Below are 23,513 nucleotides of genomic sequence, written 5' to 3'. Positions count from 1 at the left end.
GTTATAAAATAACCTACTAGCAAGGGAGGGTGAAATATGGGTATATATTTAACCTGTTTCCATTTAGCATTATAACATGTTTTCTCCCTTTGTATTTTATGGAATAGTAACTATGCTGACAATCTTATTTCTTATAATATGTCTGCTTGTATTAGCTAAGATGCTGCACCTGAGATCACGGTGTAAACATTTTAAACTTGCTTGTGTCTCCCTTTACTCCCTGTTCTGGACTGATATGAGATTATAACAAAAGAGTGCTCATGTTTCCCACTTTACCTGAGGTATCCTAAGTTGCATGTTCTAGGTTGTCTAATCATTGGTGACTTTGCTATAGGACGAAGAACTAATGAGACACTGATGCTAGTCTGGTAGGGGATGTTGGGTACTAAGGTGAGTTTTTGGTACACCCTAATTCACTGAGGTTCTGAGTCTCTGTGCACAGTTCTGTGACTGAGCAGAATCCCTGCAACATGGCGCCCATACGTTGGTGGTCTTATTTCATGATGCTTGAGTAGTGCTTATATCAGTACTTAACCCTTCACTATTGTTTCTGGTTAACAGTGGTGACGGATAAACCTACCTATAATTAAATAGGTCTTTCCAAGCTTGAATCTTTCAAAACGGTTTCCTTTTGAATTACTACCCAGTTGTGCTACATTGTTTTGCATTGTACCTTTCTTAACGGCGTCTTTATGGCTGACGTTGACCTACCGCAGCATAGACGCATTGCAGTCCGCAATCATTTGCAGGCTGATAACGTTGGCTTGGAGGGCATGGCGGTTATTTTAGTGGTGAGTGCTGAGGTAGCTTACCCATTTGAGATTTTCCAATCATGAGTGACATTTCCAGCTGTGGATGAGGCTACTCAGGTGTTTCACACTTACACTCACACAGTCGTGCCCGGGGAATATTTTCCTTATAGGACACAGGAAATTCCGATTTCTGCATGGCAGCACCGTGTTAGGTTTAATGGCGCCCTTCCCCACAGTTTAACGGCGATTAGATTAGGTCCTTTGTCCATTCCAGGCGCTTCTTGGCCTGTTTCGGCTGGATTTACCCCGCATCCTCGAGCGGGGGTAGTCCCCGTTGCTGACTTCAGGGCCCTATACAACTTTGTGATTGAAGTTATTAGGGCCTTGGTTCAATATATTACCCGCAATTTCCAGGGCGGGGCCCCTGGTGTTGCAGCGCTCCCAACTGGACCGAGCGGGATGAAGCTTAGTCCTGTCATGGTTAATGCGATTCTGGGCAAGCATCCCCAGGATAAGGATGATATGCCTTTCAGGCTTGCCGAGAAATTTGACCAGCTGGAAGCAGTTTTTCCTAATTCGAGTCCTGTAGAAAAACACAGGATTCTTACCATTAGTTTACCCAAGGACGTGGTACCTGAAGCCGGTGACTGCGAGTCATGGGGTAGAATCTTTGTGGCAGTGTACACGAGGTGCTTCGGCACTCCATCAATGGCTGTCCTGTTGACGGTCATTAAACGCGTTCAGGATGAACACTGACCTGAGGCTGCGGTTGAATTGGGAATGAGACTCGTTGGCTCATTTGATGTAGTTTCCGATCTCGTCCTTTCTAATATAAAGGGAGATGTGTGAACTTCCAAGTGTCTAATGCCTTGCGCGTAGTTCCCGATGCTGATAAACCCAGTAAGTTACCGAGAATTATTACGGCAGCTTATAAGACCATAGGCCGTAATAGTTTAGGTGTCAAGCCCTTTTCTGCTAAAGATAAAAAACAGACTCAGGGGTCGAAGTCTGAGAAAGACGATCAACCCAAAGCTCCAAAGCAAAATTGGAACAAAAACAAAAAACAGGAAAAACAACAACCGAAACAGGAGTCCCGTCCCACATCACCTGTGCCTGCGTCTACTGAGCGCTCTTATGACTTGCGCAACCGCGCTACGAGTAAGTCACCTTTACAGCACACATCAGCCTCATCGTCCGGTGGTGGAGGCGGCGGCAGAGGAAGGGGTGGCCAGCAGAATCGCAACCAACTCCGCCCGAAAGACAGAAAAGGCAAGCAGGACGATTCTTCACAGAAAAGACCCCAGTTTCAGAAAAAGAATGTTGCCACTTTGACAGCGAGATATGCCACAGATAGTGAGAACGCAGCTTCGGAATCAGACGTGGGCGCTGACGCTGTTAGACAGCACGGCGGAGATTGCCATTGTGCAAGAGGCCCTGCGTCCACTACTGAAGGTGAGAGCAACTGACAAATTTGTTGTTGTTGAGACAGCTGATACTAGAGCAGCTCCCCCTGATAGGTTATTTGAAATCGGCCTTTTAATTGAAGGTGACATACAACGTACCATAAAAGGGGTATTTTGGGAAAATCTTACTACTACTTATGACATTTTGTTAGCGGAGCTGACTGGCCCCCACCTTTTGTTCTCGCAGCTCCGAGAGGGGAGGAGGTAATCCTCCCTAGTTTTATGCACAACGTGTCAAAGGAGCATGCGCTGAATTTTGCAGAAGAGTGGGCTAAGGCCCTTGCGCCTGCTTTGTACCGTACTCACTGTGGTTGGGATACATTTTCCCCCCAGCATGAGATTCCTTCGCGGTCTATGTAACAGCCTCAACCCCAATATCCCATGCGGCCTTAAGCGAAGGCTTCGGTCGCAAGAATCCTTGAACAATTGGAATATCAAGGTGTGATAGAAACCTGTGTGTCTCCGATGAATAACCCTCTTTTTACTGTGACCAACCCTGATGGTTCTTACCATTTGGTATTGGATTACCGGCATCTAAACTCACATTGCCGTACTTGTGCGGTACAGAATACCCACGGCTCTGCCCTGGTGGATCGTCTTGTGCGTAAAGGGTTTAAAACCACACTTGACATATCCAATGCTTTTTTTGCCCACAATCTTTCCGATTTAGGTAGTCAATGGACCGCTTTCACCAGTGGTGGCACACAGAAAAAATTCAAAAGTTTGGCAATGGGCTATAAGAATAGTCCAGTTGTGTTTGCTGCCCGTATAGTTTCTCTTTTAGAGAGAATCGACCCAGATGCGTGTTCGTATGTGGATGACATTTATCTCACAGACGGGATATGGGCGCATCTGTGTCGCGTTGACTGCATAATTTGTAATTTTGCGGACTTCGGTTACAAATTTAACTTTGCAAAGTCTCACATTGCAGAGTACACAGTGTTGTTACTGGGCTATGAGCTCAACAATGAAGGTCGAGGATTGACTCCTCACTTCTTGGAGAAATGCGCACAATTGCACGCTCCTACAACACTGAAAAAATTGCAATCCTTGCTGGGATTTCTTAATTTCGGGCGTACTTATATTCCCGAATATACCCAGTGTATCAAGCCATTATTTGCTTTGATACAACCAACTTTTACCAAATCGTGCTGGCTGCCTGAACATTCAGCCATTTTGCAATCTTTGCAGGCTGATCTGCTACAATCTAAATTCTTACTGACTCGTGATAACCACACTAACCTGGTGATAAGAATCGTTCCTGGGGCAGTGGGTTTCACGTACCTTTCTTTTAACGAAGATGACACAGTACCCATCGCTTACAAGTCACACTTGTACACTTCGGCTGAAATGCGGTTTTCCACTGTGGAAAAAGTTTTAACAGCAGTGCAAATGGCGATTGTGAAGGAACGCGCACTGTCGCCGGGAAAACGCATGTTGGTTGTTACCCCATATCCTGCCTTGGAGGCAGTGACGAAAGCCAGTGTAGCAAATTCTAAAGCTTTGCACCCCCCGGTGGATACAATGGGCAACATCATTGACGTCTCCGGATGTCACGTTAATTTTTGATGCCTCCTTACGGTCGCAGGAGTATTTGCAGTATGAGTTTGTTCATCCTACCCCTTTGACTATGCATCCTTTGGAGGATTTCCAATGTATCATTTACACTGATGGTTCGGCGCAAGTCGCGCCTGGGTCTAAGCACGCATATTTCTCAGCTTGCGCAATTGTGGTTGGTACCATGGTGGATGGAGAATTCAAGTCCGATGTCGTACATACACAGACATTAGAGCACTGCACCGCCCAGTTAGCGGAGCTTCGTGCTCTGATGCTTGCATTGGAGTACCCAGACCCTGGTGTGACTACTCTTATTTTGAGTGACTCTTATTACTGTGTCCAGTCTTACAATGGAGTCACGATAGTCGTTTTGAGTCCAAAAGAACAGATTGTCAAAGGTAGCACAATAAAACACTAAATGATCTGAGTTCGAGTGGCTGAACTTAAAGAGCAACTGCCACTCGTGTATGTAATTCATACTCTTGGTCATCAGCGTGTGAGAGTTCACACTGTTGGCAATAGTTTGGCCGATGAGGCCGCGAAGACAGCAGTTTCGACATATTTGGTTGCAGCAGTTACATGTTCCAAAATTAATATTGATGATGACATCTTGGCAGCAATTGTCGCTACTGAGAAGGGATGTAAATCACCTACTGGATTTCCTTCAAATTATTCTTATCATTTAAGTCCTGTTAAAGTTCCTTATGTGAAAATACCAGACATTGGTGACCGATTGATTCCCAACACGGACCACAGGTCAGCGCTGATTACAGCTGCCCACGAGGGTGTTGCGTCCGCACATGCGGGCGTTTCGGCTTCTGAATCTCAGCAATAACTTCCCTTTTGGTGGCGGGAACTCTATAAACAGACGCGTGATTATGTCCTTCAATGTGACATTTGTCAGCAGATCAAGCCTTCGTCTGCTGCACGTCGGCCCCAGACACAGTTGTACATTTCCAATAAACCACTCGGTTGCATTTATTTGGATCACTGCTGTCCTTTTTCTTCAGATACTGCGTATAAGTACATCTTATTAACAGTTGATTCTTGCACGCGCTTTGTATGGGTGTGGCCCCACCGAAGTACTGATTCACGAACTGTCATAAGAGATTTGCGTATCTTTGTGGGAATTTTTGCGTGTGGCACCTTCCATTCGGACCAGGGTCCAGCGTTCGCCTCTAAGGCGTACAAGGATGCAATGAGTTCATTGAGGGTCCAAGTCAAATTATCGTCTCCATACCGACCTGAGGGTAATAATGTTGTGGAGCGGATGAACCATGACTTAAAGCAATCATTGACAGCTAGGGTTATAGGTACTGGTCGGAACTGGCTAGCCCACCTCAATAGCGAACAGGGTGCACATAATAATCTCCCTAGAAGGTCTCTGGGTGGGTGGACCCCATACGAGATGCTCTTTGGTATCAAAATGTTTGTCCCTGACCTTGAAGGTCTAGACAAGGCGGCGGCTGCTGCCCCCTTTGACGTAGATGAGCATTGTAATGTTTTACAGAATCTACAAGAGACAAGAGACAGTCTTGCATTGAAACACTTGCCCTCCACATCTGATGCTGCGTTGCAGACTCAGGGAGTTGGCTGGCTACCCCGAGTTGGAGAACTGGTCCGAGAGAAGATCGAGAACAAGAAAGAATTTGGTCCCTCATATCGAGCTCCAGTTGCTGTACTTGGCGTGCAGGGCACAAGAACAGTCATTTTACCTCCACTTCCAGGTCAAAAGGAAAAAAGGTACATCTCCATTGACAATGTCAAATTACATAGAGTGGCCGATTTTTCTTAGTATAACACCTGCTTTCTCCTGTCCTGAGAAATTCTGTTTTGGCTCCGGCTCCTAACAGGCCTTCGAAATGCCTGCAGTTTCTAGTCCTTTGCTGAGTACCCAACCTGATGCTCATCCTGATAAGACTGAGTATACTTACCCCACAGACTTGTCGATGCCCGATTTACAAACATGTTTGGCCACTGAGTCCAGATTTTCATTTGACACTAACTCTACCACATCGAGTCCCCTTCAAAACTTTCTGTTTTTGCAACATGGTTTAAAAAACATTTTTTGATCCCTCCTTGGACTTACATTTGGTTGGTACTTTTTTCATTTTTTTTTGTTTGTCAATTGGATTTGTGGTTTATTTTTTCCGTCTTGTGAATGGACACTACTTTGAAGAGAGGACAGCTATTGGACATATTAATGGAACATTGGCACCCCATTCCTCCTCACACAGATTGAAGAGGGACCAGAGTTTTGTAAACATTACTGCATGGCCCGTTTTAGATGGGATTGTATGGGATGCTGTTAACACCTTAGCTGCGTATAAACATCCCTCCCCAGTGCTGCGCTGTCCATTGGAACCAGTGCTGAATGGACGTCCAATGGTCGTGCGCAGCACTGGGGAGGTAGCGCTGCTGACGACCGTTGGCCGTCAGCAGCACTTAAGGGGTTAAATTTCAAATACATGGTCCCACAGAGGTTATAAACGTCCCAAACGTACTAAGTGTTTCTATGGGGGATGTGGTAAACAAAATATACACTCTGATGATTGGGATGTTCAAGCCGTAGAGGCTTTGTTTTCAGATTTGAAGTATTCTGCTGCTTTTGATACTGAGGATTTATATTTAGATTCAGCTAATTATGGTGATTTGTTTTGTTATCAACACTATGCCAATCACTACCTGCATAAGGCTAACACAAGGAGGAATATGGTTAATTATATGGAATTGGAACATTTCCCAGCTCCTGTGGAAGGCAGCTCACATTCTTTTCTAAAGAGATTCACTTATTTTACTGATTTCAATCAGTCAAATCCTAATGCATTTTATTTTAAGAGGACTGAAAAGTCCTCTTCCAAAGTTAGACTGACGCACACAAAATTATTATATTCTAAGTCCTTTCTTGACCAATTGGCTATTGGGGGCTATGAACTGTGGAAAGATACTATTGATCTTAAATCAGTTTGGAGTTCTAAAAGTTGGCAAGTGCAGGGCACATAGGCTTTGCATTGTGCAGGTCTCATCCCGAACCATATGTTGTTTTTGAATTCAACTATTTGACAAATCATCTGCTTTGGATTGGCTACAACTAAAAAATTAAATGCTCCTTTTTTTCCAGAATTGGAAGAATACCCCGTTTGGGATAATAATACCAGTATTACTATCTGAGAATTACAGACCTTGTTGCTGAATTCTACCTTTAACATATCCAGTTTGGATCCTAAGGGTTGGCTGTTGTGGCACAGAAGTGCAGATTCTTGCCAGCATCGTTTCCTGGGTTTAGCCCCTGGCTTCACACAGGTTAGGGTGGATCCCCGTTTTGAGAGTGACCATTCTGTAACTACCTATTCCGTAGGCAAGCAGTGTCAGAATTGGCTCAAACACTCCACTTTAGCGTCAGTTAAGCTTCATTTGTCTAAATTGAATGACGATGTTGATCTGGATGACTTTGACAAGGGCCCTGCTTCTGGCAGATCCAAAAGGTGGATATATGCTATTTACAACGAAGTTTGGAAACTGTCCCAAATTGAAGCTGCTTCCCTCTTAAGAGCTATAGATCAAGCTAATTTAGAAAAAGTGCTAGCAGTCGTAGATAACAGCATTAACACGCTCTCTTCCCGCATTTACACATTAGATAATATTTGTTAGACCTGGCACCCATTGGCGTGGGTCTCCCTTCCATTTTTTTGCTGTTGCCTCATGTATTTTTGCTGGTGTTAGATGCGTTGGGCACTGTGCCACTGCTATTCAGTGCCACAGTGCAAGTGCTCCCTATTGTAAATTGATGTATGGATTAGTGATTCCATGTTTGGCTACTTTGATTTACTTGTCAGGCCCTAGTCTAGTGCACTGAGTGTTCCAGGGCGTGTAATCCAAATACTGCTGGTTGGCCTGCACCACTGGTTGTGCCACCCACAGAAGCAGCCTTGTAAAATGTGTCTAAGGTGTGCCATTGCAGAGCCTGCATGCAGTCTGGTACTGTCATGCTGACTGGGCACCTGCACCTACTTACCAGTCCCTAAACCTTCCCTTTTCTTCATATCAGTCACCCCTATGATAGGCCCAAGGGCAGGGTGCATTGTAAGTATAAGATAGGACAAGCCCTGGTGTGTGTGGCATATCCTCATAGTGAATTACAGCCATTTTCGTTTTTCACTATTGCAAAGCTACCTGTTCTCCATAGGCCAGAATGGGCTGTTAAAATTGTTACGTTTTATAATCCTAACAGGCTCAGAGAACATAGTAGAAATTCGAGTTTAGTATGCCTGAACTCAGAATAATAAAATACATCTTTTAGTAAAGTTTATTTTAATATTCTGCGTTTGCAAATACCACTTTTAGAAAGTAGGTATTTGCTTGTCTAACTATTTAAACCGGCCTCTGCTAGTTTGTGTATTCCTATGTGTGGTTTCTGTGAGTGACAGGTCTGGGGAATTCCAGGAGACAGGCTGAGTCACCCAGTGGTGAATAGAGAGATCTGCATCTAGATGGGAGGGAGGAGTACACCTGAACTCTGAATGGGGCTGTGCCTGCTTTCCACAATGCTGGCTCCACCCCCTGGGGAGCGGCTGATGTCTGCCCTGCACACTGAAAGAAGAGGAGGAGTCCTGTCAACAAAGTGCTCCATAACTGTACTTGTCTTCCACAATGCTGGCTCCTCCTCCTGTGGGGTGTCTGATGTCTCTGCCCTGCACTGTGAAAGGAAAGGAGAGGTCTGGTACACAAACTGCTCAGGAACTAGTTTGGACTAGGCACAGACCCCTCTCCCCTCAGAGAACAAAGGATTTTGGGGTATAAATATTGGGACCCTGCGCCCAAGAAATTAGATCTCTTTTGGACAACAAGAAGAAACCTTTACTGAGGAGAGGAACCTGAAGAAACTGAGGAGAGACTATTCCCAAGCTGAAGTGCTGCTTGGGGGATTGGCCTGCAGTGGTTGCCTTACTGCCAAAGGATGGAGAAAGGAACTTTGTGTACTTTGCTTTCAACTTGTGAAGGATCTCCAAGGGCTTGGAGAAGAGCTTGCATCCTGCTGAAGTCTCAGGGACAACAGACGTCACCCCCCAGCTCCCCAGAGTTCTTTTGGAAGTGATTGATGCTGTTTTGGGCCTTCTGAGGAACTGCGTGTCGCAAGGAGCTGAAAGCGCGACTCAACGAGAAGAAGCGCGTCGCCGTCGCTGTGCCTGCCGTCGCAACTCCGGAGAAAGGAGGGTGTCACCGCTGGAACTGTCACACTGCACCGCATCGGAGAGAAGCGTGCCACAACGAAGAGGAAGTGTGACGCCGTCGCTGCTGCTGCCGTCGCAATTCCGAAAAAGGAGGGTGTCACCACTGGAGCTGTCGCACTGCACCGGATCAGGAGAAGAATCTTGCAACGAGGTCGGAGCGTGTCGCCGTCGCTGTGCCTGCCGTTGCAACTCAGGAGAAGGAGTGTGTCGCTGCTGGAACTGTCGTACTGCACCGCATTGATCAAGAGCACCTCGCATCCCCGAGAAGCGCGCCGCAGTCGAAGCTGCTGCCATCGCATCTTGGATGTTGCCGCTGTAGTTGTCGCATCGAGCAGAAGCTTCACGCATCGCGGGAGAAGAGCGTCGCCGCTGGAGCTGCTGCCGTCGCATCTTGGATGTCGCCGCTGTAGTCCACGCATCAGACCGAGAACTTCTCGCATCCCAGAGAAGCGTGCCGCATCTGGAATATTATAATCTACCATCTTAAAGTAATCATAGTGTGTATTTTTGTCGTTTATGGTCTTGTGGTAACTCTATATAAAGTCTACTTATTTTTAATATAAAACCTGTGTGCTGTGTGATGTCCATTTTTAGTGTTGTCACTGGGTTACTGTATGTGGTCACAACTGCTTGACTTACAGCGCCTCTGAAATAAGCCTTGTATGCTCGCGCCAAGCAACCTAGAGGGTGAGCAGGGGTTATTTTAGGAGTGTAATCCCCTTGTCCTGACTAGAGGAGAGGGTCCCTATTTGTCACAACTACATACCTGTGCCAACCAGAGACCCCTAAATCTAACAGTATCGTTTCGTCTGTTGTTGATATTGTGCAAGAAGATGTCTCTGTTTTGTACCATGGGCAAAATCAATTGCGTTCTATTATGCAGTTTGCATGGACTTTACAAACGTTAAAGGCTGGGAAAGTGCCTTGGGATTACATGAAAACGTCCTCAATATTTGCCCATTTTAATTTGACTGACAGACAGCAATTTATGTCTATGAAAGATGCAACTTTTTCTATGTTACATATTGAAAAGTTAGAACCTTTGCAGTTTTCTGTGTCCGAGACAAATTCTGCTGTGTGGCTCGTACACGGGCTAATAACGTTACCTTTCCCTCTGTTCAAGTTTGAGGCTTGCATGAAGTACTATGCTATAGGCAGGTATGAACCTCTGGGTACCGCTTATCTCCATGAAGCTTGGTCACTGCCATTTACCTATAGGTGCCTGAGGGAGGAAAAAGAGGTTTATTTGAATGGTGAAGATTGCACAACAACACCTGATCACTCGTTAGTGTTTGGAAGATCCAAATGCATGGCTTGTGTAATCAGAATGCGCCGAATTTGGCCTGTGTCTTAAAAGGTACACTGACAACTGCTATCACACCCACATTCACATTACTAGCAAACAGGAGTTATTTACTTTTAAATAATGAAGATTGTTGTGGGATTCTGGCAGGAATTCCTTACATCGTTACGGTCTCCCAACGTGTAGTTCCTTGTAAAAATGTAATGTTTCCACCTCCACATGGGAAGCTGGATGTTTCCATCTGGCCGTCAATTCCGACCTTGAAGGCAGAGTTCAACAAGATGAGTCGAGTAAGAGCTCTTTTGTCCCAGAAAGAAGTCGCCCTTCTGCCCGTGAAACATTTGTCCTTCACGTGGCAAACACCCGCACAGAAGTGCATGCCTTATTAAATACAAATCTGCCCCTGCATTTCGGGGAGTTAATTCACACTATCTTTAATGCTTCATCGACCACGGGGCTGGCTCACTTTTTTAAAGTTGTTAGTAGTGGCCTTGTGACTTCTTTCCAAACTATATTCGGTGTGTTCCCGGCATTTTTTCATTCGATTTTCTCCAGCCTTTTTGGTGGATTTCCGTTGATGCTCGCGTTGGTTGCCGGAGTGCTTCTACTACTTTGTTTATTTCAGAATGGATGCACATCCTGTGCCACGAGACAATTTGCCCCGGCTGTTGCTGCTCTGCAACCAAATGCTTAATTTCTTTGGAGCACTGCGTCTTGCTAGATTGAGTGCAGTTTATGGATTATCTTTTCAATGTTTTCTTTTTCACATGCGTACAGCCTGTCTTTCATTGCCTGAGCTGCGATTTCGAATGGGCTCTGGATTTGTGTCTCTGCAGTACGGTGTCTCCAACGCAGATTATGATCAACTGATGAGCCCCTTAGTTGCTCATGAATTGCTTTGTCTTGGCGGCAGGATTATGGCTTTTGCAGCGATGCATGGAGTCCTGGGACATTGGAATATTTTTGCAGTGGCGCATGAATTCTTGGCACGCAGTTATATTGAAGTAAATCCGAGTTGTCCTCTGATGGTACTAGAGGCTCCGGTTCTTGAGGAACATGTATGTTCATTCCCGTTATTAAATTGGATGGCTGAAATGTTTTCAGATAAGAACAATGACTTCCTGTTGGAGGCTGTTGCAACGTACTGTGCATATACACTATTGTAGTGAGGTGATTTTCCTGCTCTCTCTTATTGACGACTGAAGTCACATGTTGGACATCAGATTTTTTATACTATTTTTATTTTTGTAGGCCTATTGGATTTACTGTACTCAAAAGCAATTACTAATGTGGAGTTTTTTCAAAATTCGAAATTTGCTCCAGTTTTTCCATTATGGCAAATTTGAACTTGATTCTATCTCTCAAACTTGAACTCTGCGTTCCTGCTTTGCCCACATTTCTTATCCATGCTCCGATCAAGGGAGGGTGTAGTGGGGCTGAGCCTTGTATTCATACAGTGTTAAGTTAGCATGAGCTTATTAGAAGTTTAAACGCCATTTTACCTTCTGCTTTCTTTTGCACACAGCACACACGTAAGATATTGTTTCGCGTTAGGCTGAGTGTTTTGCTTCACATGAGAATAACTTGTTTTTCTACATTGCTAGTCTTGCTCCGTAAGCTTAGTCTGAACACAGGGGCGTAACACAGGCCCCCGTAGCCCACGCGGTTCGGGGGGGCCGAAGCTCCAGGGGGCCCCCTCGGCACTGCACTCTGTCCGGAGAGCTCCATATTGAGCCTGGAGGGGGCCCCTCTACATACCTTGCAGGGAGGCCCCCTCAATTTTCGTTATGCCAGTGTCTGAACAGTGAGTGCCGAGGACTTCAAGGTTATCAACACTGTTGCTGTTGTTCGAACTGATCAGCGCACGTTCTAGACATAACATATATGCAGCTGTGGACAGCTCAGATGCTGGCGCCTTTAATAATACACTGTGTAGGCATGATTGAACACACTTGGAGAACATTCGTATGCTGAGAGCTTGTGCAGAACTCAATGTGATTTATTCCTGCTATTCTCTGGGGTATGGGGTCGCCTATGCAAGCCTAAGAGACCTTCTTTAGTTATAAAATAACCTACTAGCAAGGGAGGGTGAAATATAGGTATATATTTAACCTGTTTCTATTTAGCATTATAACATTATTTCTCCCTTTGTTTTTTATGGAATAGTAACTATGCTTACAATCTTATTTCTTATAATATGTCTGCTTGTATTAGCTAAGATGCTGCACTTGAGATCACAGCGTTAAAATAAACATTTTAAACTTGCTTGTGTCTCCCTTTACTCCCTGTTCTGGACTGGTATGAGAGTATAACAAAAGAGTCCTCATGTTTCCCACCTCACCTGGAGTATCCTAAGTCGCATGTTCTGGGTTGTCTAATCATCATTGGTGACTTTGCTATAGATCGAAGAACTAATGAGACACTGATGCTAGTCAGGTGGGGGATGTTGGGTACTAAGGTTAGTTTTTGGTAGACCCTAATTCACTGAGGTCCTGAGTATCTGTGTGCACAGTTCTGTGACTGAGCAGAATCCCTGCAACAAGATCAGTCAGCATTCTGGCCAAGGACTGGAGGAGACCTTGACAGTCAAGCAGATGATTGATCAGGACCTTTAATGTTCCCTGCAGCAACACGTCTGTTCCACATCGAGCTCCTGTTAAAGCGCCACGGTTTCCCACCTCTAATACCTTTTACTAATACCTAGAGAAACTTCTATAAATTCCCTCTCCCTTCATCTATTGCAAAACCAAGGCTGACCTTACCAGTCTGTGTCGAGGTCAAGACGGAAGCTGCCCACACCTCTGTGTTTTGAATCCGAGACAGAGCTGTACATTCAGTACATTTCTCTTTCAAAAACAGTATAAACCCTGTGAAAAGCACCAAGCGCTCATCCCACACAACATGTACCTGCTCACTCTGCACGGTGAATAGCGAAAACAGGTAAAGAGCAAAAACATCTCCTTCCCACACTGCAACTGCGTTAGAGCACAGAAAATGGAATCAGTTATACAAAATAATCGATGGTCAATGTACTGTTTCTAATAGCATCACATGCATACACAAGTTCATGTGGTCTGGAATGAGGGCAGTGTGTTTCTTTGTCTCAAACTTTGTTTCCTACTAAATTGACAACCGGTTTGAAGTCCATCTAATGCAATCATACTCCTCATAATTTACAACTTACTGATGCATTTTGCCATCTGAAGGGACAACGTTCAAATGAGCTGTACCTCATGGCAAAAAAAGAGTTACCTTTTAGGACACTGTGCAAAAACACGTAATTAACGGTTTTGTCCATTAATATTACTTTATGAACATATATGATCAAGTAATTAACCATTAATAACATTGACCTTGCTTTGACGTTGAACATTGTGGGGAGAAGATAGATTGGTGTCTTAATTAGCAAACACTTTTTTATTTAAATCTTTTATGGTGTGAGACCCTTCAAGGTGCAACACGTGTGATTCCCTATGGTAGTCTCACCTGGACAGCTGCTAAGACTCAAAATGGCTGAAAATTTTGCATATTGTAGAAGTGTATTGAAACTGACATGGGGAGACTGCCATGTGTACTTGTACAAGTTGTGAAATTCTACTGGCCTCTGTTCTTTTTACGATTCAGAAAAGGGGGTGGTGATGAACAGAGTGTCTGAATTAAGCAGACCACTCTTACCCAGTCCAAAGATCAGGGCTTGATCCATCACCGTTATTTATCTCACTGCACCATCCCAGCTCAGAACCTGGCTGTTCTTTTTACAGCAGCAGATGACTAGGGCCCCATATCCCATTGCGAGAGGCTGGTGTTCTGCGTCCATAGTGTAGGAAACCCACCAATGAGCTGAGTTATGACACATAATCTTTCAGAAGATACTCCCTGGCCAAACGTCACTGGCATACCTCACCAAGTGGAATGATGCACAAGTATTATCACATTGGACGTCCACAAACAGTAACGTAGACTGGCACTGGTACGCAATATGTGACAACTTTCAATGCTGAGGCACTCTGTCCACACCCTTGACTAAGAGGACTGTGACGGGCAACTGAGCTTTACTCTGTTCACCCCAAACACAGAACACAACTGACTGCACATTGGGCAACGGACTCTGACCACTCACAAAGGAACGTGGGGGCCTTTCCGTCTGTTGCGGCTTTAGAAGAACAGAGGCCTGTAGAAGTTTGCAAGTAGTACAGGTAGACATGATAGCACTCCCACATTGGGAACATTGTATTCATTTTATGTAAGTTCCAGTATACATATACAGTATGTTATATTTCAGCCATTTCAATTCTGAGTCTTAAAAAGTGCCCAGGTAAGACTAAGAAAGGGAATTACAAGTGTTGCACGTGGTGGGTCTCGCACCTTAAAATATTTACAGAAAGTTGGTTGCTAATTAAGGCATTATTTTTGCTTCTCTCCACAGTGGTCCATCCAAAGGATGGTTACCGGTATGAATGATTAGTTACTTGACCACATATGTTCTTAGAGTAGTTCTAATGAACAAAAGCATTGATTAGATTTAGTTTCGCACAAAATGTCCTGAAAGGTAACTTTATCTTGGCCTGAGGAAGACTTCATTTGAACGTTGTCCCTTACATCGAAGGTTGAAATGCATTGCACATTATAATTTGTGAGGAGCATGATTTCATTAGATGGACTTTATATCTGTTGTCAATTTAGTAGGAAATGGTGTTCGAGTCAAAGAAATACATTGCCCTCAATAGGTACCACACGAACTGTATCTTTATTTTTTGAATGCAACATTTTCCTGTATTAATACTGTTCATACATTCCTGTGGCTGAATCCATTAATATGTATTATTAATGCATATTGTATCACTTTTTTCATTATATGTTAAGTTTGCACATATCCGTTAAGAAATCTATTGTGCCTTTAATTGCTTTTTACTTAGAAAGGTGCTAATTTGGAAAGAATACTCAAAGATAATACAATAAAAATGATCAAGTGTAACACATTGAATAAAGTTTTTGTGTTACTTTCATTTTATTGCTTATGAATTTATGGCTGCAACGGTTTTTTATTTTTTATACACTACAAACATTTCCTCTCACATTGAGCTTGCACCATCATTCCTACCATTCAGATAGGAACTTAAAATTCACTTCTTGATGGAACACTGCATTGACTCTCAAGCAGGGCCACCCAGCTCCTCTGGCACGTGGCCCATCAACAGAAATCCTCTTTATTATATAAAATTCTGAAACATACCCAACCCAGAGACCTGTCCTCGTGCCCTGTTATCAAATCACTGCATGGTTTCCAGTATATAAAATACATAAACACAGATGCAGCTTCATTCTAACATGGTCGGAATTATCATGTGGTAAAACCACCTGGGTGTTTCCTGGTGCTTTCAAGTAATACCTAATGAAAATGTTTCCAGAGGCCTAAGGTAATCTGTCTCCAATTTTACATTCCTCTACACACTTGGAATAAAAGGAAGTAGTGTTATAAACACGTAGATGACTGTGCATTGAATTAACATCTGCTCTTCAAAGCTAGCCTCACCTTTCTTGTTTTCCTATTTTAACACGTTTGTCCACAAAAGTATGTCATTTATGCTGTTAAGGATAGGTGTAATGATCTGATATTTGTGAAAAGCTGCAAACGTCTCAAGTTCTCCTTTATGGGTCATGGACCACGTAGCTACAATGAGAATTAGATCCTGCTGTGGAAATGTGAGTCCTTCCATTTTTTCATGCCATTGTTTTACTGTCTGTCAAATTCTCTGTGTTGTGTAATGTATATGTGTAATACATACTGTATGTTTAGATCGATATCACTCCATATAATTGCCCTTCTGTGTTAATATATTTTTAGGGGGGACCCCTTCCTGGTAAAACTGAACGTCGCTGTAACCTCAGGCTACCTCATTTCAGGTATTATAATTGATATTTTATTTGAATTTTGTAACAACATGATTATGGTAAAAGGCCAACAAAATATGTTGTAATAAGTTACCATAGCATTTGAAATAGGGGGTAAAGCTAAAGGTTACAACTCTGACGAAGGTGCTGGGGCAAAAGCAAAAAAAAAGTGATATTGTTGGTAGAAGGAAAGGGAAGGCCAAGAAGGGTTCGCCTCCTAAGATAAAAGTTACCCCCTCACTTAAAACCTACTATAAAGTTATGGCTACTAGTACCGCCTCAATAACCCCATCTCAATTAAATCTTGGTGACGTAGCCAAAGAGAAAGTAGTCCAGGGGGTTCCTATCATTGCTAATACAGGTAATAACATAAAGTCAGTAAATAAAACCACTAGTGATCAGCAAGCAGTCGATGCCCCGATGACGATACACCCAGCGGTAAATTTGTCAAATAAATATTCAGTTTTGGCAATTAACAACCCAGAAAGCTGTGCCACGGATCTATTTTGTGCTGGCGATCGAGAACAACAAGGAGCGGCATGAGCGGTGGAAGATAACGGCACCACCATTGATGAAGCTGCAGAAATAACCAGTAAATCTGATGTAACTTCGTCCACATTGGCGGATATTCTTTTGGCAATGAAGGAAGAAATAACTAGCAGATTCATTGTCTGAGAATAATCAAGCTGAGATTAACTTCAGAGGCAAATCAGGCAGCAATTCAAGCCTCCTGCGAAGCACTAACTAAACGACTAGACGAAGTCACATTAAGAACCGAAGCCTTGGAAAAAGGAATCCCGATGATTAAGGACTCGATGCGATCAACTGAAGCGGAGGTAGCTAAATTGTTCGTTCAGAACAGAGAGCTGAAAGAAGACATTGAACGCTTAGAAAATCATTCACGGCGGAACAACTTAAAATTGTTAAATGTGCCTGAAGCTTTGGAGGGGCCCGATTTTAAGGAATATGTGAACTCGTTGCTGAAGGGAAAAATCCTGAAAGGTGTGGAATAAGTGGACCTAGGTTCACGAAATCCACCGGGTGCATCGTGACCCCTTTCGAAGGAATCCAGCTAAGCAAAAGCCAAGAAAGATTCTGGTCAATTTTTTAACGTATTTAGTTAAGGAGCAGATTCTGTCCTTGGCCCTAAAAGAAAGGTCTATCGCATTCAATAGCTCTAATCCTTTCTCCTTTCAAATTAGATCAGACATCTCCCATGTTACTGCCACTAGACAGTGGGAGTTGGGAAAAAGGTTGGAGGAGCTAAATGGTATGGGGGCTAAGACGCAGCTTAAGTTCCCAGCACTGCTTTGGGTGATGTGGAATAACCGCATGAATCAGATAAAATCAGGAGAGGAGGCTGGCGCTCTCATTGTAAAGATCAGGGAGGAGCAGGGGGTGAAGAAGTAGGGGGAAGTCTCTAAAAGAGATAAGTTAAAAAAAAAAAGAAATTTAGTAAAGCACATTTGATTGTTAAACGGAGATATTAGCAGGAACTTAGTTTAATTAAGATTTCGCATCTTAAGTGCGGAGGAGGAGCGAAATAGGCTCAGCCTTTTTGAAGGGAGGGTTCCTCATGGGAAAAAGGGGCACAGGAGTTTGGGGAGGGGGGGTGGGGGGCGCCACCAGGGTGGGAAGCATAAAAACAAAAAGCAATCTCATCTCACCTTAGATTATAACATGCTATGCCAAGTCGAGGAGTTAGACATGCAGGCTATACAGGTTGACAGAGAAGTTGGCAGGAAACCCAGGATTAAGAGATAGACGGACCATTTTTACCTCATGGAATGTAAACGGAATGAGGTGCCCTCGAAGACAAAGGTTAATTCTTACATATTTGGAATTTTCCAGTGCCCATGTCTGGATTTTTGCAGGAGACACACTTGAGTCTAACAGAAAGCTGTTCAATCTTTTCCAAAGTACATTGGATAAAATGTTTTAGTGTATCCCATCAGACTTCACATAGTAGGGGCGTAGGAATATTGGTGAAACAAGGTGCTCTTTGTTCTATTAAGAGAACTCAAACAGACTCATCTGGGAGATGGTTAGTGGCCCAAATGACATTAAATAATACAGACCTAGTGTGTGCCTCCTTTTATGGTCCTAATGTAGATGGCTCTACCTATTTACTTAACTTGCAATCAATATTGACATTGGAGTCAACGCCTTACATTCTTGGTGGAGATTTTAATGTCTTATTGGATCCTATAAAAGATAGGTCCAACTTGAGCCATTATATAGGCGCCCGATACGTCTTACACTTTTAAACATGATTTAAATCTGAGAGATGTGTGGAGAGCTATGAAAGGTATGCAACAGGGTTTTTCGTTTTATAGTAAGAAATTTGGCCATTCCTCCAGGATTGATTATGGGGGAACATCCTTTACGACGAAACTTTAACAACACGGTTCTGTTACCACGCTACTTTTACAACGCAAGTCGTTACAACGACTTGCGCTGGGGGGCGCTCCAGCATAGTAAATAGTTTCATTTACTATCCAACTCCTTTCCTAGAGTCCACGGGGACTGGAGTTGGAATAGTAAATAAAACTATTTACTATCCAGCGCCCCCCAACGCAAGTCGTTGTAACGACTTGCGTTGTAAAAGCAGCGTTGTAACGGTACGCGTTGTCAAAGTATGCGTCGTAACGTCATACATCCTTGATTATGTCTTTATAGATAGACAGTTTTTAAACGACATAGAGGAGATTACCGTTATGCCAAGTCATCTTTCAGACCATGCTCCATTGCAGTTTTGAGTAAAGGTTTGCAGGTACAGTCGAGATGGACGAGGGCCATGCTCCTTAACCCTGAGGTTATTGAGTCCATTAAGTCCTTTTCTCTAGAATTTTTCCTGCTGAATATCGGTTCTTCAACTATGGACTTTATTTGGGATGCCTACAAAGCCTGTCTAAGGGGAAGATTGCATGGCATTATATGTGCCAAGAATAGGGCAGAGACCAAGGTACTAGAAGATATTGAGGGAAGAATAAGTCGGTTAGAGTAGGAGAGGATGGGCTTGAACAGCGAAGACTCAGAGCGTCTCTTGCAGGTTCTGCAGGACCTGGACGAGGCACGACAGGAGTACAGAGGGAAACTGGATGTGAGGTGTAGAGCACAATGGGATACTAGAAATATGAAAATATTTTAGTACGGGGAAAAAACAGGAGCATTACTGGCTTGGAAAGCTAGAGCAGACCGTGCCATAAACGATATTAAAGAACTTCTCGTTAATGGCAATGGGGATACATCGAGTAAAAATGAGGATATGCAAACCTGTCTTCTTTCGCTGTTCTCAGACCTTTATAAAGAGGATCTTGCTCCATCCCGCACACTATCCGTTTATGGTTGAGCAATAAAATACTGCCAACTTTGTCTGAGGAGGGCAGGAACCGCTTAGATGCTCCCATTACATTGGAGGAAATTATAGAGCAGATTAAGAAATCGAAAAACAAAAAAGCTGCTGGCTCGGACTCACTTCCAAGTGAAGTTTATAAACATCTTGTAGAAGAGTTGTCTCCTGTTCTGGGCACTATTTTCAATTTGGTCTATTGCCCTGCTGGCAGAGTTCCTAATTCATGGAAGGAGGCTATAATTGTCTTAATCTTGAAGCCAGGCAAGGACCCTTCAAGGGCAGACTCATATCGGCCAATCTCCCTGCTGAATGCAGACTATAAGATCTTCATGGGCATTTTAGCAGGGAGATTGGCTAAACTGGCACCCAAGCCGATTCATACAGACCAGAAGGGGTTTGTGACTGGAAGGCACATCGAGGATCAGACTCATCTTCTAATTGGTAATATAGATCTTGCCACTCAAATATCTGAACCCTTGGCCGTAGTCGGATTAGACGCGGCCAAGGCATTTGATAGTCTGCTGGGTGTACCTTTGGGAGGTTCTGGAGGTAATGTGGTTTGGTCCCACTTTTATTCAGACCCTACGGAATTGTTATCAGGGAGCCTCTGGTTCCTCGCTGAATACTGATGCTTGATGTTAACAAACCATTTAAGAGGATCTGCGCAGTCAGGGGTGCCCCATCTTCCCTTTATTATTCAATATCTATATAGAACCCCTGGCACAAGCTATAAGGTTAAATGAATCAATCGCCCCTTTATAGCTCTAAATTAGCCCTCTATGCAGATGACCTAATACTATATACAAGAGAACCGGAGGCGGCGATTCCTCGGGTTGAGGAGTTGTTGGTCGAATTTGGGTCCATATCAGGCTATGCGGTAAATCGTCTAAAAACACAGGTTATGTGTTGGAACCTGGAGCAATGTAGGGGTCCAGTGAGTTCAGAGTTCATATATCTGGGGATTTATATAGTGAAAGATCTGGAAAAAATTCCTCCGTTAAATTTGAATAGAGTGACTAAAGAAATAGATAGTCTTTTCAGTAGATGGAGAAATCTTCCCTTAACCATCTATGGGAAAATCCACCTGGTAAAGATGGTCATTCTCCCCAAGCTCTCCTATCTATTTTCTACTATACCTCTAACCTTTCCGAAAAAGAGTATCAGTAAGGTGCAGAGCAAGATAGGGAGCTTTGTATGGGGGGACAAGGGGGTCTGACTGACGTGGAAAAAACTCAGACGAAGGCTAATTAAAGGAGGGATGTCTCTCCCTGATATCAGCCTGTATGCAGTAGCATTCCAGTTTAAGAGCATTTGGATGCTACTTGTGAAACCCGAGGAGTCAGCCTGGGGTAGACTGCTGGGAAAAATGGTGAGAGTGGAAGGGGTAGGAGGAGGCGAGGCTTTCTTGTACAAGTTTGGGTCCCCCAGAGTCTTTAAGTGGGTCTGTTTGAAGGTCTTGAGGGCAGCTCTGGAGTTGTGGCACAGGGTGAGGCTCAGTTGGGGGATAGGCTACTATTCAGATCTGGCTCCTGTCTGGGGTTCGCCCTGAACTCCGGAATGCCTGAGAGATACCCTAGCATTGCCAATAAAGAGGGTGGGAATCACCACCTGGTTGGATTGGCAGACACTGAAGGAGTACATCCTTGGGAATATCTGAGAGATAAGATGGGGATTGGACTATCCAGGTTCAAATATCTTCAGCTAGCATCCTGGTATGGATCGGAAAGGGAGGAGGTATGGGGAAACAGAGAGGCTAGCATCCTGGTATGGATCGGAAAGGGAGGAGGTAAGGGGAATCAGAGAGATTGAGAGGCTGTGTCAATCCGCCCTCCCAATCAAAATGGAAATTTCGATAAGGTACCATCATATATTAGAAGCTGAAGACCTTGTAATTCCTCCCTCAGAGGCGGTATGGAACCAAACCTCCATTGGATCTTCCGTAGAGTCCCTTTTTGAGCCATCTTTAAAGACACCATACAAGTCTATAAAACCGGCCTGTTTTAAAAATAATCTTTTTTTTGTCATCAATAGACTCTACTATACCCCTGCTTAGATAACAAAATACGCCCCAGCTCCTCCACCCAAATGTCCAAGATGTCATACTCCACTAGCAAATGACATCCACATCTTTTTTGAATGTACAGAATTGAAACTTTTTTGGAAAGAGGTGGGGGATACTCTTTTGGATGTTTTTAAAACTAGGGTTGAGGTCAATCTCTCCTTAGTCCTATTTGGAGATGATGGTCTCTTTTGTCAGACAGCTTCACAGCGAGACAGAGGTTTTTTACTATACATGATCCTATTGGCAGGGAGAGAGATCTGTAGGAAATGGAAAGACCCCCTCCCACCACAAAGAGAGGACTGGCTCAAAGCCTCGTTTGTTATGGCCCGGCTAGAATTTGAAGGTGCAGAGGATAAGCTGATTAACATCTGGCATCCTCTAATGAGTTAGGGGCGAAGCCTAAGACTGATCTAGCTGGTCCAATGATTACACCATATCCCGTACAAAAAAGGGATGGGTCAGGTGATACAAGCGGGTGCGGTAAGTCGAGAGGTTCACAGTTAGCGAAAATGGCTGTACAAGTTCCGGAGAGTTTTGAAAGGTGAGATGAGGATAAAAAACAAAAAAAAAGCATTTGAAATAAAATTATAGTCACTTCAAGCATTGAGCTTACAATACAATTGTTACTGATGTAGTATAGAACACATCTAGACCTTATTTGCTTCCCGTTCAAATAAAGACATTACATGAATCATAAAATTTACAGCACATTATTGGACATTATTCTGGTGTCCATATTACCAGACATCAAACATGAATACCAATCTAGGTTTGTAGTAAATGGACAACCCTTTACAACATCAGAAGGGCAGTTCACCTTGTCCAAAAAATTAACAAAAAAGATAGCATAGCTGCTGGTGCCATCGGATGCAAAGAAAGCATTTGAAAAGGTGAGCTGGTCATTCCTCAGGAAAGTGCATGAAAGATATGGTATGGGAGAAATCTGGATAAAGATGGTAATAGCAGTGGGGCCAGAATATTCAAAAGATTTTAAAATCCAAATTGGAGCGAGGCAGAGACACCCAATGTCACCCTTACTATTCATTCTAGCGATGCAATCTCTAGCGATAACTACGAGAAGGCAAAAAGAAATCAAGGCGTTAGACTTTGGCAGTATTCAAAATAAGCTCTCTGTTTTTGCAGGCAGCATACTCTTATACATAACTAACCCATAGCAGTTGAGATACCACCAAGTGACACTACTAGGAATATTTGTCAAAATATTAAAGCATTAGATGGCCACCGATAAATCAGTATTATTGCCTCTGGGGTAGAAGCAGCCAAAAGAGAATTTATAAAGATCCAGACTCCCATCAGGATGTATCATTGATTCATGAGGAACTTTGGGCTAAATATCATATCCAAAATAATAGATCTCCAGCAGCTAACATTGTTTCTTTTTTTGAGGATAGAAAAAAAGATTGGAACAAATGTAAACATTTGCTTGTTTGATGGTTAAGTTGAATCACAGCAATAAAAAGTATGATGGTTCCTAAATTATTATGAGTATTCCAGGACCTTCTGATTAGTATAGATAGTCCAGTCTCTCAATATCTGTAAACAACATTATCACTGGCCGCATGAGTTGGGGAGCAGAGTGGTTGGAGTTTCCAGATGGCAGGCCAATTGATAATTGTAGGTGAATACTTGATGAGGGGCAAAATAAACACTGGGTGCATATGGATGGAGCAGTGGCAGGATCAATGCAATGGAGGAAAATGTAGCAATAAAAAAGAAACTGACCAAAGAGGCAAGCATATGAATTAGCTGTGCTTTCTTCATGAGTGTGGGGGAACGTCCACCCCTTTCCACCCCCCACGTCCGCTGTGAGCCATGCAGGAAAAAATAAAATGGCAAAGAAAAGATTTAATTGCACTTTTTTTACCGATGTGCGCACT

The 23,513-nt window shown here is 43.5% G+C and overlaps 1 protein-coding gene across 2 annotated transcripts in view; it reads left to right on the top strand.

Moving 5' to 3' along the window:
- TLCD4 (TLC domain containing 4) overlaps nt 1-23,513 on the top strand; it is a 288,746-nt gene that overhangs the window by 118,710 nt on the left and 146,523 nt on the right. For both annotated transcript variants that reach the window (XM_086957321.1, XM_086957314.1), the window contains exon 4: nt 16,152-16,210. In XM_086957321.1, coding sequence (XP_086813447.1) covers nt 16,152-16,210 — 59 coding nt within the window. The remainder of the gene's footprint in view (nt 1-16,151; nt 16,211-23,513) is intronic.

Source organism: Lissotriton vulgaris, chromosome 1_1 (assembly GCF_964263255.1).
Source record: "Lissotriton vulgaris chromosome 1_1, aLisVul1.2, whole genome shotgun sequence".
In the NCBI taxonomy this organism is placed as follows: domain Eukaryota; kingdom Metazoa; phylum Chordata; class Amphibia; order Caudata; family Salamandridae; genus Lissotriton; species Lissotriton vulgaris.
Note: the sequence above shows the minus strand (reverse complement) of the source record. Positions and strands in the feature narration are given on the sequence as shown.